This window comes from Aythya ferina (genome assembly GCF_964211825.1).
Source record: "Aythya ferina genome assembly, chromosome: 17".
In the NCBI taxonomy this organism is placed as follows: domain Eukaryota; kingdom Metazoa; phylum Chordata; class Aves; order Anseriformes; family Anatidae; genus Aythya; species Aythya ferina.
This window is the reverse complement of record NC_140316.1, coordinates 5,692,652-5,709,053: the sequence shown is the minus strand read 5'-3', so window position 1 is coordinate 5,709,053 and position 16,402 is coordinate 5,692,652. Positions and strand designations below refer to the sequence as shown.

Sequence of the window (16,402 nt, the reverse complement as noted above, 5' to 3'; positions counted from 1 at the left end):
GAAAGCAGCACATCACTGCCACAAACAAATCCGTTTCCTATTTAGCTCAAAGACCACATGAATTTTCACATCACATTTGGTACGGACATACGAGTTCAGAACTAGGTAAACACACGTGGAGTTCTCAGTGGCAATTCAAAGTTCCCATGTTACTGGCAAGGGGCACTGAGCTGAAACACACTGGCCTGGGAAGGAAAATCCTCCAGCAACCTGTCCCAGAGCTGCGTGTGCTCATAGCTTCTTGGCTGTCAAGAAGTATGGGGCTTGTCTTGATTAAATTAGATTATGTGGTCTTGAAAAAGAGAATTGCTAGTAAGGCTACACTTACGAATTTATATCAATTCTTTTAATATCTAAAAGGAATTCTGTAATGTTTTTAAATCAATGTTTGTTCAATACCTTAATGCCTTTCTATATCCCTTAAATACAAATGTTAAGTTCAACAACAATTAGGCTGTCAGCACAAGTAAGCCAAGGCTTTTGTTTTCAGTTTTATCAATCAAGAGATTTAAAATGATTTTAAGAAGAAAGAGGAAAGATTACGTGATTACAAGACAGAAATTCAACAAGATGCAGTCGTTATCTGGGAGCCTTTTCCTCCCTTTCACAGCTATCAAGGCAATGCCATTTACAGTGGTGGATAATGGTCACAAGTTAAAGCTATAAGACTTGTTCCATGCTACTTGTGGTTTATAAATTGATCACAGATACGGAGTTTTTCCTTATTTCCTTCATTTTCTCAGAGTAACGAAGAAGGAGCCATTATTTAATAGCAACCGCTTCCTTTCCCGGGTCCATGTCCTTATCTGATTACGCTGTTAGATCCTGCTGAAATGAACCACAAGGCACCAGGTCCCTCTTCAAAACTGACTGAATGCTGTCCCATGCTTGTAATAGAAGAAGTTTTGAATTTCACACCAGTAATTAAGCATCAAAACAAAATCTAAGTGATGGTTAAATAGTAACATTAAGTTTTAAGTGTATTTTAAGATGTTTTTCCCCCCCTTCTTGTCATAGTTTCTAAAACATTTAGTTGATGTTATTGAAGTTCCCAACATCACATTGCATGAGGAAGCAAACCAGGTCCATTAAAACCAGAACACCTTCTGACAGCCCAGATGTCCTGTTGGATTCTTTGCTTTAAGAACCCAAACACATATGATATACTTGTTTGGTTTTTAACTCCAGGCTGTGATCAATAAAATAAAATGACTACTTCATATGAATTTTTACCACGACATGAATGAGCTTCTATTTATTTTGCTTCCAGCCCGTCTCAGATACAACATCCACCATGACTCACATATCAATTTAAATATTTACATTCCACCATTACAGCTTGAAGAGATAATAAACTCTATGCCTGTATTTAAACAAAAGCAGGCTCCAATTTCTGCCAGTTGTTATACACCAACAACACCTTAGGGTTTGTGAGAGTTTCCTGGAACTGCATGGGACTTCCTTTCCAGTAGGGCTAAGCATTTGTCATCATCAAAGACCAGGGCCCTCAAAAACCTGTGTGCCAAATCTGTACATCCAACTGTTGGATGTGTGATGCATCTTGATAGAGGTACTGAATGGAAGGAGAACCATTCCCCCCCCCCCCATTAGACTGCACTTATCAATATTCTTTCCTGCTCCAAGTCAAAGAAACACTGAGGAGATGAACACAACAATTAGAATTTCATGCAATAAGCTCACATTAATAGTGTGAAAAGCTTACAGAAAATCCATTTGAAGAAGAACTATTTCCAATAAGTACTCACACAAAGCAACATTAAGAACTCCAAGACAAAAGCCAGTAGAGCTGAAATGTGCTAAAGTGCTTTTCTAGTAAATGCAGTGTCTCAGCTGAGAAGCATGAGAATCCCAGGTGCATTGAACTTACTTGCTACAAAACTGACTTCTGTTGTCGACTATCTCACAGAGACTGTATGCCTGTGAGCATCATCAAACTGGTTCTTGCCAGTTCAGTAACATACAAATGCCAAAACTGAGTCGGGGGAAGAAGAGGTAGGAATGGCAGCAATGAACCCACGCACGGAGAAGCCACTCCTGATCTGGACGCTTGCTCCTGTACCAACACCAGTGAAGCAACCTCTTCTGACAGCGGGGAAAACAAAAAGAGTAAGGGCTACCAACAAGGAGTCTGCAGCATAAGTATGGACCCTGTCTCTAGGGAAGTATCAGAGCAAATATGTAGGCCCATGAAAAGCGATGGGTACAGCTTCCGTGCAGCCAGCCCTGCAGGATCTGGAACCCGGGTATGTTAAAATCGGCTGACTAAGCTCACCCTTTTTATTCTGCACTCCTTGCCCCACGTGTAAGAAGGCATGAATATTATGTAGTCCTGTGTTAGCAGACCTTAAAGCATTTTAGAAATGAAGCCACTGATGAATGTCTGTCATAGTTTCATCACCTACAAAACAAAGCAACTTGCCCAAACTCATCCCAGCAGGACAGTGGCAGAAACACAAGATCTGGGACTACCACAGCCCTGTATACAGCATTATCCATTAAAAGAAAGTATCATGAGCCTTTATAAATGGAACTTAACTGCAAGTTGCTTGGCAGAAGATGCTTTTCTACAATTCACAAGCTGATGAACAGAATACTGAAAAACAGAATACTGAAAACTGCTATACGCCTTAGATACATACCTACTAAAAGGTACACACATTAAAGAAGTAAGGAGAGAAGTTATAGGTCTACTAAGCTGTGATCTGCAAAGACTTAGGCCAAAGGTTTTATCCAGATGCTCATAACCAGGCTCCAGAGAGACAGAGGACAGCCTGCAGACAAGCAGCCAAAGATCAAGATGCAAGTGTTGCATTCATTTAGATTAACCAAGTAAAAATGTAAGGAACACTTCAGAGAAAGCACTTCCACTTTTTTCCAGTCCACCACTGCTTTCCATTAAAAGGCTAGGTTCGTTATGGCCCATGGAGAGTAGTTCAAGTAAAGATGCATGGAAATTTCAACTTTAGGCTGAAGTTCTTAAACCTGCAGCACGATCACGAAGACAATACAGCATACAGGGCCAGCTGTAAAGTTGCATCTGTGGTTTTTAACTCAAAGCACATTTCTGCAGCTTGAATAAGCTGGCCTCCCGCTCAGCCTTATGCTAGATATGAATCGGCCGCCTGAGCCGTGCCACTGACATTTGCCGTGATATAAAAACAGGCAGCCGAGCTGGAGCTGTGTGCGTGAACCCGAGGATAAAACTTGCATGAAGAGAAGCGAGCCCCTCACACGGGATTTCTTCTCCCTGCTAACCCAGGACCTCCTCGGGAATCCCTCCGCAAGCAGTGCGAGCCGTAACGCCGCCTGCCTCGCACCGGGCACCCCACGGAGGGGGACACAGCCCTGCCAGCACCAGCACCTCGCCCCCAGCCTCCCGCCTCACCGAGCCCCGGGACTCCCCGAGGGCTGCAGCCGGGCCCCCCCCGCGCCCCGGAGGCTCTCAGGGACCGCAGCTCGGCACCCGGGGGGGGCCCCGTCCCGCACGGCGGCGGCAGGAGCCCTTCGGCCATCTTCGAGGCTTTCGCTTTTGGCTGCCCGGCTCCTCGGCACCACGGGGCGGCCCCGTCCCGCCGCAGCAGCCGCTCGCTGCCCCCCCCGGCCCCACACCCCCCCCAAATCCCCCCCAAATCCCCCCCCCACCGCCCTGCAGCGGCCTCCCGGGGCTCCCCCAAACCCCCCCCCCCAGCACCTGCCCCTCGCCACCTGCCCCCGCCGCCCCTCACCATTGTGGTTGACCCAGGTCGGCTTCAGGAGCTTCATTGTCTCCCTCCCGGGGCCCCCCGCCGGCCTCCGCCCCCGGGACCCCAGGGCGGCTCCTCCCGGGCTGCCTCGGCCGAACGAGCGGCGGAGCGGCGCGGTGCGGAGCTCCCAGCGGCCGGCCGCTCACCGCCGCGGCCCCGCGCCGCTCTGCCCGCTCTGCCCGGCCCCGCCGCCGCCGCCGGCCGGCGCCGCCTCAGCGCCGCTCCATGCCCCGGCGCCGCCCGTGCCGCAGCCGCCGCCGCCCGGCCGCATCCCCCGCTCGGCTCCCGGCGGCTCCCGGCAACGCCGGAACTCGGCGCCTTGGCAACCGCCTAAGCGGCCCGGCGGGAAACAGCGGCCCCCGAGCCGAGCCGCGCCGTTCCTCACACGCGCCCGGCGCCGCTCGCCGCCGGGGGAGGTGCCGCCGCCGCCGCTCCGCCCTCAGGGAGGGACGGGGAGGGACCGGGCGGGGCGCGGAGGGCGCCCCCTGCCGGGCACGGGGCTGCGGGAGGAGCGCGGGGAGGCGGCTCCACGGAGGGGCCGGGGGGAGGCGGCGAGCCCCGGAGGAGCGGCCGCGGCGGGGGGCGGAACGCGTGTGGGGCGGAACGGTTGTGGGGCGGAACGTGGAGCCGCGGGAGCGCACGGGCGGAGCGGAACCGGGAGCGGGACCGGGGCGCGACGGAGCCATGCAGGCGGCGGCCCGGGGACTCCGCAGTGCCTGGGCAGCGCCCGGCAGCGCCGCGCTCAGGTAGGGCCCGGCCGCATCCCCACGGCCTCGGGGACGGAGCCGCTGCCCTGCGAGCCCCGGGGCTGCTCCCGGGCCGGGCCTGGCTCCCCCGGGGCTCCCTCGGTGTCCCGGGGCTGCGCCGCCCCCCCCGCGGCCGGGCTTCTGGGGTTGGGCTGGGCTGGGGCCGTTGCCTGAGCTCGAGATTAATAAAAGCCGCTCGTAGGCATAAAATTAATTTTTGTTTCACCTCCCGGTGCCCTGCACGGTCTCAGCACTAAAAAGGGCAAATTTGGGGTTTAGTTACCTCACTGAAGAGTTGAAGAGTGTCATTTCTACGCCGATGCTGTGTATTGTAGTGAAATAAATAGTAGGAGACTAGAAATTCATTATTTGAGCCTACAACTAACAAGCATTTCTTATGGTTTCAATTAACGTGACTGAATTCAGCTTCTCCTCCTGCTTTCTTTACGTTTCTTTTTCTTCTCTAGTTGCTGGCTGCCCCAGGCGGTGCAGCTTCGAGGAAGTCACTGGGAGACCTCCCTGCTGGCGTTCAGGGCATCCCTCCCCGTGAGGTGAGTGCAGTTGTCGCTGAGTTGCATAGAATTGCTTGCATCCTTAGGATGGAATGTAATTCCCCTTAGGGAATGTAATTTTTTCCAATTCCAAATTAATTTTTAAATATAGATGTTTGCACTGAAGATATTATATGTAGTAGTTAGAGCTGGTGGCCTCTTGAGAGTGGATTAATGGTAGCCTACGTAATAGTTATTGCTTTATGCTTGTGGGTAACTGTATTTGCTTCTTCAATGACAGAACACAAGTGGAAATGTTCCGATTCAAGCTGTGCTCCAAAACTCCCTTTTGAGCAGCATTGGAAAAAAAAGCCCAGCTGAACTGAAAATACTTGATTATAAGGTGCTGTGCTAGACAGCCTACATCAATGTACATTACATTTTGGTATCGGTGTTTTGTTCTGATGCAATTAGGTTTAAAAGCCTTCTAGCGAGCCACTACCCTCAGAGAGACCATTTCACACCCCAAAGGTTATTCATGCATCTGCAGGTTTGTAGTGTTGTGGAGGTAACGTGGCCTGTGCTAGACAGCTGAACTGGGAACTGGGCATTTCTGCATTCCAGAGCTGGTTTGTGCAGTGGCACAGAATAAATTACTGGCCACCCTGTAAATGTAGTACCTCAGAGTTCCGATCTGCAAAGCAGGAACAATAACCCCCATGTCTGTGTTGGTGGAGCGTGGCATGTGTTATCTTGCACATAGTGGGTTTGTGTGTTACATACAGCAGTAGAGAAATACCTGTGTCCTGAGTTTGGTTCCAAAGGTGGAAGTTTTAAAAGGATGTCTACAACCACCCTCTCAGAGCCTTCTTTAATGTGAGATAACAGGAATATTTGTAAACATGTTGTGTGCCCTGCTGCACTGTGAGCTAGTTGGAACCAATTCCAGTTCTACTTTTCTGGAACTTCCTAAAGCATTCTGACTTCTAGAACAGCCCTTTAGGTTGCTCTTCTCAGGCTGGTACAGCTCTGTTTGCAGAATGTCTCACAGGACATATGACTGTCTCATAGAAACTCTATTACTTGAATAAAGCTAAAATTTCTATTAGGGACCAAGTAAAGCTCTGGGAAGGGACAGTTCTTCAGATGGTGAAGTGGATATGAAAGTTGCTTGTGTTGAATGCAGTGACAGAGCATCTTCTTCTGCTCATGTAATTATTTATCTCGCCAGAGCACAGCCAAAGAAAAAAAAGAAGGTGGATATAAAGAGAGAGCAAGCACAGAAGGATCGTATGAAAAAGAAGATCAAAAAGTTGGAAAAAGCTGCCCCAGAGTTAATTCCAATTGAGGATTTTGAAACGCCACTTAAGTTCTCAGATAACAGCAGGTAACTAACGCTGTCAGCATGAGCTTGCATTTGTGGTGCAAACACACTTCTAATATCTTTCTTGCAAATCTGCAGTATAGTGCCAGCCTTTATATAAAATGTTACTGACTTCTGCTAAGACAAAAATGTGGAAAGCAATTTGTATTTGCTCCTGCTAAAAGTACTGAAAAAAATAGTCACGTGAATGTCTTGTTTTGAAAGGCCTTGGAAAACTTCCAAGACAGACATTGCAGGAAAGAAATGTATTATGTTTTTAAAACATATTATTTTGTTTGTGTGCTGGTTTTGGTGATTTGCTTTTCAGGTTGCAGTTGCAGGCCATTTCTCTATTACAATACTATGTTTACTCTTCAACAGGGTGCGAAGTCTTCCCCCTCTGTCATTTGAGGAGACAGAAAGAAGAGTTTTACTTATGAAAAAGTGGTCTGCGTATAAGCAGAGCCAAGACAGGGCAGAAAAGCAAGCAATTCGGAGCCTTGTAGAAGCCCAACAAGAGGCACTAAAGGAACTGCGCCTTGAATCTGAAGAGCTCTATCAGGCAGCGATCAGACGAGACGAGGGGCTTTTCCCCTTTGAGAGAGATGGACCTAATTATACCCCACCACTTCCTGGGTACGATCCTCCCGAAGGAAAATGCATCGATATCACCAAAGTGTACACACAGTGACAGAAGAGTTTATTGTTCATCCAGCATAAGCTGCTTGGCCAACTGAAAAAGGAAAGAACAGAATGAGAATTAATTCTTTCTGCACGTTAAAACACTGTAGGTATGCGATGGTGAAAAAACATGGAACAGAATATCCATGAAGTGTCTGCTGGTGTTGTTTTTAAACTGGCAACATATGGAATAAAACATTCAACAGAGCTAATCTACTTTAAATTTATGCCATATTAGACCAAGGCAAACAAGTATTTCACTGTTTTCTCTTTCTGGCCTTGTATCTCATCTTTCCTTGTGCTCCTGAGCAGCACCATTTTTGTTCTACACAAACCATAACTACAAAGACTAGTACGATGAAAGAATGTCATCACAACAGAGGCTATTAGCTTAGCAGGGAGGCAGTAGCTGACTGTTTACAGCCTTTCTCTGCTTCAAATTTCAGTGGTTTTGCATATAATAGAGGAAAAACTGATGGAAAATGTACCTTGCCAAAGCAAAAATTAGCTTCTTTTTTATTATTATTATGTCCTTGTAAAGAGTGCATTAAGTCTCTAATAGCATTTTCCCTAAAAACAGATCTCACTTCAGTCATTTGAACCTTTATTTCCTGTAGTAATTTGAATACTGCCATAGACATATTTAAAAAGAACACAGGCTTTATTGTTCGAGAGCAGTTCCCCAACAACAGGCATGTTTCAGGGTCTGCAACATTGTCCCACTGTGTCTGAAACTCTTAATAACCACAGTACTGAATCTAGGTAGAGCCTTTTAAATGCCAGTGGCTGTGTCCTGAACTGGGAGGGAGGAGTCCCAGCTTGTTTTTATTTTCCCATCTGGCAGGCCCAGATGTTCCAACAGTGTGCAACACCAGGCGTACTGGGGAAGAGGAGCTGCTAACTTGAGAGTTTCCTGCTGTGTTGCTGAGATGAGATCCTAAAGCATGACAGTAGTAAAAGACTAAAATAAAACACCTCACTTGTAAAAAAAAAAAAAAAAAAAAAAAAAAAAAAAAAAGTGGGTGGTTTTTTAATTTTGAGTATTTTTGAATGAGTGCTAAAGTACTGGTGGACAGCTATACAGGGCAGAGCTACAACTGTGTAATTTTGATGAAATGCAGGTTAAAATTAAAAAGCAGGACAGATGAGCAGTGTATGTCACGGAAGGCCCAAACCTGGCGAAGCTGCCGCATCACTTGGGGCTGTCCTGGTCGAGCGGCAGGTACCAGTCTGGCGGCGGGCTCTTCCTGAAGGTCCACACCGGGGCATATTTCTGCTTCTCCTCCACCCGGGCTCTTTCGCTCTTGCACAGCGCTTCCTGCAAGAGAGGCACAAACAGCACGGGCACCGCGCTGGGCCCTCTGCTCTCACGCCGAGGACACCGGGCAGTGCAGCGCGGGGGCCCGGTGCCGGGCGGTACCTGCGCGGCGGCGGCGCGGGCGCTCTCCCAGGCGCGGCAGGCGGTGTAATCGTCCCGCCAGCGGGCGCAGGCCGGCAGCTGCCCGTGCGCGTAGTAGTGGTGGAAGGCGTGGCGCAGCCCGCGGCAGTGCCGCCACTCCCACCAGTAATCCTCGCACGACCGCGGAGGCTGCGGGGGGACCGGGGGGAGTCAGCCGGGACCGGCACAGCCCCCCCCGAGCCCCCCCCGGTTCCCCCCGGCCCCTCTCACCCTCCAGCTGCCGCCGCCGGCCATGCTGCCACCCCCCCCCCGTCTCCGCCCCGCCCGCGCTCGGGCACGTGACTGCCCCCCCCCCCCGCCCCGCTCCCCGGGCCGCGAGTTCGAGGCCGCCCTCGGCCCGGTTCCGCCACCGCCACCCCCCCCCCAGCCGGGAAATCAGCACAGCAGGCGGGCACACGGTGGGTATCGAGGAACCTTTACTCCAGGATTCAAGCCGCGACCGAGGAAAGAGCAGAGTTTGGCGGTTTTACTCGGCTACCCGCCCCCCCCGGGTGTGGTGGCAGCGAGGTTCCTGCAGGCAGGGCTCTCTCTGTGTCCTCGGGCAGACAGCCAGGTCCTGCCTCTCCCTACGCCTGCCATCAGTTTCCTACAACAGGTTACGGTATCTCAACTATTACATGGCATGTTATTAATTATAAATATAAAAAGCAATTACAGGGGTCCGTGTCAGAGCCTGGGATTCCTTAGGCTGCATCGTAACCCAACACCTGAAGCTAAGATCAAAGAGACTCCCTGCACACCTAAGTGTTAGACTTCATTTGCACCACACCAAAAAGCTTACCTGAAATTGTGGCAAAACTTAGATAGAGGAAAATATCAAGCACAGAGCAACAGGAGACCATCATCACTCAGGATATAAGAGGGTAGGATGTACTCTAACAATCAGACCTTTTAGCAAGGTAGAACTGCTTGGTTTTCCTTCTCATCAGCTCCATCCAAGATACGCTTTCCCTCTTTACAACACATACAAAGGACCGCTTCAGAATTCCTAGAACTTAATTTTCAACTGAAAATTAAGACAGTCGGACAGCACAGTGTTCCTGTGTTGCTACTGCAATAACTAAGATCCATTATGCTGCAATTGTTATTTTATTTTCCTCCTAACTGTCTGATGGTTACACAACTTAGGGCTTTCTTCCCTTTTTGCGCAGGGACTGGCCTTCTCCTGAAAAGGCAATAAACCGACTTCCAGATTCATCCTGGATAAAGGAGAGAAGAAAAAGATTGTTATCTCTTTGCTCTCTGCTTATGCATGATCAAAGCTGAATGATCATTATAAAGAACGCTCCATCACAGCAGCAAAACACTCTATACCTTTCACATTCTTAATCTATATAATAATCACTTTTTTCCTGGAAATAAAACATGAGCACTTCTGTGACCTTTCACCTGCTTGGAACAAGTATTCTCTGACTTACTAAATTTATATTGGTCCTATCTTACATCAGCAAACAAGGACATTGGAGGTTGTTTTCATCTAAACCAAACTCACTAATGCTGCTTTTTAACAGAAGTACGCTGGGAAAAATCAAGTATGGAGAGGGAAATCAGACATTTGGGCAATGGCTTGAATGTTCTAACTGTGCAGATTTGGCAGGATCCAACCTCACTTACCTCTTCAACTTTCTTAACGAGTGGACGTGAGTTTCTAATGAACGTGATTCTACCAATCTTGAAGTCATAGTTGGGTATTCCTCTGGAAAAGCAGCATAAATACATTATGAAAGAAGAAATGTTACACCTACCTTCAGTGAAACGTGATATGGAACACAGCGAGACCTATCCTATGCCTTTCAACACTGTGCTAATACTGGCTGCAAAATTTTCATTACAAGTTATTCCAGATTTAAACCACTGAATCATTTCCTAAAGGCAGGCATACGGTACATAAAGTAAGTAATGAGAAACTGGAGCTGATGTAGGAGGTTGACTGTAGGCATGTTTATACATAGCCTGTGGTTTCCATGGGGCCAGGGACACCCTTTTCCAAAAGAGTTCAAGTTTTATTATGACACGCATACATGATAACACAGAAACACATCCCTGCGCACTTCCATTAAGCCTGAATTTAGAAGCTTTTGCAAAAAGGCACAGCTTGGCACTGGTTACCCACTCATCTCAGAAAAAGATTTCACATTAGAAAATTAACAGGAACTCTGTGCATCACTCAGTCCAGTCAATACCTGCTGCCTTTTCCCTCTTATCTTCTTCTCCAGAACCAGAGTTAAGAAAGTTTTGGCAATATTTATTAACTTAGAATCTGCACCTTAAGTAGTTAGGGAAGTCACAGTCTAAAAAGCAAGACTGGGTATTTTTAAATGCAAACCTTTAAGGAAATTAACTTGTTTATATTGTAGGAACATAAAAAAAATACACTCAAACACAGATTCTTCACTTGCTGACAACTGATTGAAAAAGACATACCTTCGAATATCTCCTGGTTTAATTGGTGATGGACTAGGCTCAACACCTTTCTTCTTGCCATCCAATCTGTTCCCAGAACCAGAGAATGCCTATGTACACAAATAAGGGTTTTAATTTAATGGTATCTTGTATCTGAAACCACACTGCACAGAGATATCGCATTCTGTGAAAAACTCACTATCACTTTTATTTATTTTAGTCAGTATGTTTCTTTCTATTCAAAGTACATATAATAAGCTGATAAACCCTGGCTATAGGTGTACATCTCAGTCATCTGTTTATCGACTGGCCTATTAAGGACAGCAAGCCACACCATTTCTGGCTGTAAACACCACAGAACAGTTACAGACACTTGCCAATTAATAACAACCACACCTATAAGAGTTCTTTGAGGTACTGGTATTTGGCAGTTGTTTGGAACACCCTTCCCTCATGGTTTCACAACACTCAGAATAGAGCATAGAGCACTTACACGAAATCCTACGTCACTCACATATCCACTGTGGTCTGCTTCAACATCCTGTGAGGGAAAAAACAAGTTACTTCATTGTGTTCATGTTGTGATAGGAAAAACAAATGAAAACTGTTCTTTATACTTCTTAACAAACAAAACTTTAGAAAAAAAAAAAAAAACTATTTCCAAAAATCAACAGTTGTTAAACAACCATCAACGAAGCAAAAAGCAACTGATCGGTACAGCTTAGTCTTAGCAAAGCGTTTCAGGGAAAAAAATATGTTGGTGCTCACTGCTCCATCACAACTGAGGCAGATTACTAGTGAATGCATTTTGTAAAACAGTAGTTTAACTTACTGCGGTATCTTCATGTTGTGCACTTCTTTCTGGTTCTTTGTACCCCAAAGGAGCATCAAAATCCACCTATTTAAGTAGGATAAATAAGCATGACTGATATTTCTCTCTTAATCATATGCTATATACTATTCCTCAAAACTTCACAAACTAATGCTCCATTTTAATCTAGAAAGAACTAGGAAGAACCTAAATATTTGTTATTTTAGTTTGGAAAAAAAAAAAAAAAGCAAAAAACACCACCACAATAAGCCTCCCAGGGATGAATCTTAGCATGCAATTGAAACAGACCAGTAAAACAGCACCCAGTGCCACTGGAGATTTAATCAAGACAGGCTCTTAAATAAGACTCTATGGATTGTAAAACATGTCGAATCTAAACATGAAATTCCAGACGCTGAAGTCACCTGATGGTACATGAAGTGCAGATCATGATCAGAGACCTGAGGCGTGGTTACAAGGGTACATGGAGTGCCTCCCTATCCCATCTGATTCTGCTTTTCCTGCAGCACCAGACGTGTTTGGTGTGCAGTGCTATCAGTGAGCAAGATGCCCTCTCCTTTGGGGATGACACAGTAAAACCAGACTTCCCACAACAGTTTTAACTTACATTCATATCACATTCTATGATGGACACAGCCTTATCTGGTTTGGTCTCCATTACCCGAAGCTCGTAGATCTGAAACAATTATGATAAATATTTTAAGATTGTCCATCTAAAAATGTGCAAAGGAGTTCAACTTACATATAAGAAAACTAATGCTAAGACTTTCTCTGCAGAAAAAAAATGCCTCTAAAAGAATACAACAACAAAGATTTAAATTTAAGTATGATTGCTATTTTGTTGGAGCTAGAGAACCTATCTCTTCCTGAACTCTTACTGTACCTTAATATGCATGTTTGAAGTTAAATTTTGGATTCAGGCTAATTTCTGTCCCATGATTTTTAAGAATTTCAACAGCATTATATTTTTTTCCACTCATGAGCCAAAAACTAGTAGTTAAACATCAGCTCGGAAGAGGACATAACTGACCCCCTTTTTTCTCCAATGGAAAACTGATTGTGAAATCTACCGTCTGGGATCACTTGTCAACAGTGTTGCACAGCTCCATGCTGATGAGTCAAGCACCAACATTCAACAGTTGTGCTTAGTCTCCCAAATGATCAAATGTGCGTGTGCTGCCAGCAGCTTTACCTACTAATACTCAACTATGACTACATGTTGTGAATAGATTTTAAAGTGGTCACAATCTACTGAAATACAAAGAACTTTACATTGGACAGAATTTGTTTCATCAAATCGGTGTTATCTAGAGGAAATCTAAGTGGAATGGAGTTGTATGCCATACCTTCTCATTGTAGTTGATGGCAATAACGTCCCCAGTAGTTAGACAAGCAAAGTTTCTCAATGCATTTTCTAATCTTTGGAGTATGTTAAGATTAATTGTTTGTTTTCAGTGAAACATCAAAGCTTTCAAGTTACTATGTTACAGAACTCTTGATTTGTGGTCTCTCAAACATGGCTTAAAAGTCATCAGCACACAGACAGCCTTTTAATAAACATCAAGGTGTACAAGTCCTTCTGGACATGGTCTAACAGCCGCTTAAACTCTTTGAACTTTCAGCTGAGATTTACGTTTCTTCACACTCCAGGCTATGCTTTGTGCCGGCAGTCTGCAACATAAGCTCTCCCCGATTTTTGTTTTCGGAAAGAGCAGTAGTAGTTACCTATTACTGGAAAAGCACGAGCCATGTCTGCAAAGCTAGCTCTGCATCATTACAATTTGGGAGAAACCCTCCATTCTCTGCTCCACTGTTGAATAGAAAGGATACACAGCTTTGGGGTTGGTGATGTCAAGAAAATCAGGACTCTGTGGCTGAAATTTCGAGTAAGTGGCAACTTGAAGATTAACACTCTCCACTTGTACCAGGCCTCCCTCTTCCAGCAGCAAGTTCTGCATCATCTGCAAGAATAAAAACAAAGACATAAACCAGTACGTTAACACTACTGATGTCTTTAATTCTCTTTCCTTTATATTTATTTGTTATTTTAGTTTGAAAAAGCCCTATATATTCTCTTTACTTATATTTGCCAGGGCCACCATCTTCCCTGAAATGCACCAGTTTATGAAGTCTTAATTTCAGGAAGAAAACAGTCAAGTGCAGCTTAAATAGCAACCTGCTTTGCATACTTGGTTAAACTCCCACTGAGGGAAACCTGAGCTGTGACTGAAAGCCGCTTTATGGACATTACTAGCAAAGACATGCAATTTCAAGAAAATTATGCCTCTTTTAATGTTACACTGGCAACTCATTAATCCTGCTCTTCAGGTTTCGACAGTTCAGCACAAGACAACTCACCCAGTGTGGCAGGTAACATATGCCCTCATCAGCCACAAACTCAAGCACTCCACAGTGTGTCATTCGGTCTGAATTTTTATTCGTCAGCTTAAATAGCATCGGGTAAGTAATATTAAGTCGGCCTGGCAAGAGAGGAGAAAAAATATTTGCTAAAAGCTACTAGCACGTTTCTGAAGTTTTCAGAGATTGAACACTAGCAAAAGTACGGGCCACAGGAAAAGAGAGGATTTCCCCCCCACACCACCATTATTCCAACTTCATTCTCTCCTGGATTTGTACTTTTGGAGATACCTGAATACTGTATTGTCATTGCACTTCAAGCTTTAAGTGCCTCTTCAATGTTTTCCCAAGCTCAGAGATGGGTATTTGCAGAGGAATCTATTATTGCTATGCCTTTGTGTTGTTATCGGTTAGTTCCTACCTATACTAACATCCCTGACTATTTTAAGAATAGATCCTGACCTATTAGAATCACTGTGAGAAGTGAGTTAATACTAAAACTCAGAGGGGGGAAAAAGCCTTAGCTAAAGAGCCAAGTAAATACCATTAACCCTACTTTCAAAGTTCATTTTTCACTTATTGTTTTTTGAAGACAGAACTTTGTTTCAGACAGCAGCATCCAGGCAAAGCAGATTGAGGTTAAGAATCCACTGGACTAACTATTATACTGAGTATGCCATTAATACTTAATAAGTATTGATTCACGTCTAAGGCAGCCTGATGCTTCAGTTGTTTGTACTCAGACAGCCTTCCTCCACTCCTTTAATTCTGAAAAATAAAATTCCTCCAAAATACATTTTTTGAGTAACTTAGTCTCATAATCTCAATTTAGATTGGATTCAAATAGGTAACTAAACAACTGTGGTATTTGCTTATGCTTTTACTCATATTTCTAACAGTGTTATTCCAGAACAAAATATTCACTTACTGAGTTGATCCAGAGCAGAGGGTGGCATAATTACTGCAGAAATGAAAACGAAAGTAAAATTAGGAAAATTACAGCTGTATAAAGATAAGCTTACACACTATTTTATTACTACATCACCTAGGGTTACATTTGTTATAGAAACTCCCGTAAACTCATTTTTGAGCCAGAGATTCCAGCAGAATCAGTCACGAGTGTATCTGTTAGCCTGGAGATTTCAGAATTTAATCACAAGTAAGGGAATGCAGGGTTTTACAAGCTGTGGTACTGAAGGAAGTGCTTCCTAGAGATAATTGTTTGTGCTCATACAATCGATTGAAGAATGCCAGCTCTGAACAACACCGCGTTATCCCGACAGCCTGACACCCAGCGGACGATCTATTTGCTTTGTGCGAGCTCGGTGAGCTGCAACGAGGACGGGGCAACGAGACTTTAGGGTGTAAGCTCCCACAGCTCACCGCGGGGCCAGGAATTGGCCAAGAGACTTTGACAACAAACAGCGAAGTGCCTGCTAACGCTCACAGGCCAGGACCCGCTCCTCGGTAAGCTGTAACAGAGCGGTCCGAGAGAGCCGAGCCTTCCTCCTCCTCCTCCTCCTCCTCCTCCTCCTCGTCCCCCGGCTCCCCCCCGCCGGGAGCAGCCCCCCGGGCCCGCCCCTGCAGTAGTCAGAAGAAAACAGGCACATACTCTTCCCGCCTTTCTCCACATCTGACCTGTCATTCGGCCCGGCCAGCATGGACACGGAGAAGCAGCGGTACTGCGTGGAGAAGCGGTTCTGGAACACGCGGGGGATCGGGTGGTCGAACATGTTGAAGGAGAACTGCGGGGACAAGCACACGCAGCCCGCCGCGTCAGCGCAGCCCCCGGCCCTCCGAGCCCTCCGCGCCATCCCCTCAGGGGACGAGCCCCCCCCCTCCCCGCTCCCCCCTGCCCCCCCCCGGCCCGGGCCTCACCATGGCGGCGGCGCGGGGCCCGGCGGCGCTGCGGGCGGGCGGGGCCGCTCAGCCGCCGGACGGGGCGCGGCTCCCCGCCCCCGCGGGCCGCCCCCTGGCCGCGGCCATCTTGGGTGAGGGCGGAAGGCGGGGAAGACGGGGAGAGCGGCTCGTCCCTGAGGTGGCTGCGGGGGCTGTTTTGGCCTCCCGGCTCCCTCTCGGTGCGGGGGCGGCGAGGAGGCGCGCTCGGGGTTTTGTCGGGGCGGTTTTAGCGGCAAGGCGAGAATGTTGCCCTCAACAAAGATGGCGGCAGCGGCGACCTAAAAGCGGCACGGTACTTCCGGCTGCCCCCCTTCTGTCATTGGCCGGCTGAGCACGTCGCGACGCTTTTTCTCCAATCTCATTGGCGAGCAACGCGAACGGTTCGGACGCCTCGCCCAATCCGCGC

The 16,402-nt window shown here is 46.8% G+C and overlaps 4 protein-coding genes across 7 annotated transcripts in view; 1 reads left to right on the top strand and 3 right to left on the bottom strand.

Moving 5' to 3' along the window:
• HIRA (histone cell cycle regulator) overlaps nt 1-3,934 on the bottom strand; it is a 34,166-nt gene extending 30,232 nt beyond the window's left edge. For both annotated transcript variants that reach the window (XM_084538821.1, XM_084538822.1), the window contains exon 1: nt 3,747-3,934. In XM_084538821.1, coding sequence (XP_084394947.1) covers nt 3,747-3,783 — 37 coding nt within the window. In that variant the 5' untranslated portion in view covers nt 3,784-3,934. The remainder of the gene's footprint in view (nt 1-3,746) is intronic.
• On the top strand, nt 3,852-7,925 carry MRPL40 (mitochondrial ribosomal protein L40). Its single transcript, XM_084538823.1, has 4 exons — nt 3,852-4,510; nt 4,978-5,061; nt 6,233-6,388; nt 6,746-7,925. Exons 1-4 carry the CDS (start codon nt 3,990-3,992, stop codon nt 7,053-7,055), a joined length of 1,071 nt encoding a protein of 356 aa, XP_084394949.1. The 5' UTR covers nt 3,852-3,989; the 3' UTR covers nt 7,056-7,925.
• Nucleotides 7,044-8,760, bottom strand: LOC311446074 (synaptic plasticity regulator PANTS). 2 transcript variants are annotated; one of them, XM_084538825.1, is made up of 4 exons: nt 8,715-8,760; nt 8,466-8,633; nt 8,221-8,363; nt 7,044-7,982 (listed from the first exon to the last, which is right to left on the bottom strand). In XM_084538825.1, the coding sequence occupies exons 1-3, from the start codon at nt 8,736-8,738 to the stop codon at nt 8,238-8,240; spliced, it is 318 nt and encodes a 105-aa protein (XP_084394951.1). In that variant the 5' UTR covers nt 8,739-8,760; the 3' UTR covers nt 7,044-7,982; nt 8,221-8,237. The 2 variants fall into 2 exon arrangements, with proteins under 2 accessions (XP_084394951.1, XP_084394950.1); XM_084538824.1 differs by having other exon boundaries at nt 7,044-7,097.
• A 142-nt stretch (nt 8,761-8,902) lies between these two features.
• On the bottom strand, nt 8,903-16,105 carry UFD1 (ubiquitin recognition factor in ER associated degradation 1). 2 transcript variants are annotated; one of them, XM_084538819.1, is made up of 12 exons: nt 15,976-16,105; nt 15,710-15,842; nt 15,026-15,058; nt 14,098-14,219; nt 13,570-13,700; nt 13,086-13,158; nt 12,347-12,415; nt 11,740-11,805; nt 11,401-11,448; nt 10,929-11,017; nt 10,119-10,200; nt 8,903-9,703 (listed from the first exon to the last, which is right to left on the bottom strand). In XM_084538819.1, the coding sequence occupies exons 1-12, from the start codon at nt 15,976-15,978 to the stop codon at nt 9,629-9,631; spliced, it is 924 nt and encodes a 307-aa protein (XP_084394945.1). In that variant the 5' UTR covers nt 15,979-16,105; the 3' UTR covers nt 8,903-9,628. The 2 variants fall into 2 exon arrangements, with proteins under 2 accessions (XP_084394945.1, XP_084394946.1); XM_084538820.1 differs by lacking the exon at nt 15,026-15,058 and having other exon boundaries at nt 14,098-14,246.
• Between the last annotated feature and the right edge of the window lie 297 nt (nt 16,106-16,402).

What these genes read in the sequence shown, in the direction of transcription:
- MRPL40 (XM_084538823.1), top strand. Translation starts at nt 3,990, where the DNA reads ATGCCCCGGCGCCGCCCGTGCCGCAGCCGCCGCCGCCCGGCCGCATCC. An exon ending in AGGGCATCCCTCCCCGTGAG is followed by an intron (nt 5,062 to 6,232) that starts GTGAGTGCAGTT and finishes TTATCTCGCCAG; the next exon opens with AGCACAGCCAAAGAAAAAAA. An exon ending in AAGTTCTCAGATAACAGCAG is followed by an intron (nt 6,389 to 6,745) that starts GTAACTAACGCT and finishes ACTCTTCAACAG; the next exon opens with GGTGCGAAGTCTTCCCCCTC.
- LOC311446074 (XM_084538825.1), bottom strand. Translation starts at nt 8,738, where the DNA reads ATGGCCGGCGGCGGCAGCTGGAGG. An exon ending in CCGGCGGCGGCAGCTGGAGG is followed by an intron (nt 8,634 to 8,714) that starts GTGAGAGGGGCC and finishes GTCCCCCCGCAG; the next exon opens with CCTCCGCGGTCGTGCGAGGA. An exon ending in CCCGCGCCGCCGCCGCGCAG is followed by an intron (nt 8,364 to 8,465) that starts GTACCGCCCGGC and finishes CCTCTCTTGCAG; the next exon opens with GAAGCGCTGTGCAAGAGCGA.
- UFD1 (XM_084538819.1), bottom strand. An exon ending in TATGTTACCTGCCACACTGG is followed by an intron (nt 13,701 to 14,097) that starts GTGAGTTGTCTT and finishes TTATTCTTGCAG; the next exon opens with ATGATGCAGAACTTGCTGCT. An exon ending in TGAGTGACGTAGGATTTCGT is followed by an intron (nt 11,018 to 11,400) that starts GTAAGTGCTCTA and finishes TTGTGTACATAG; the next exon opens with GCATTCTCTGGTTCTGGGAA.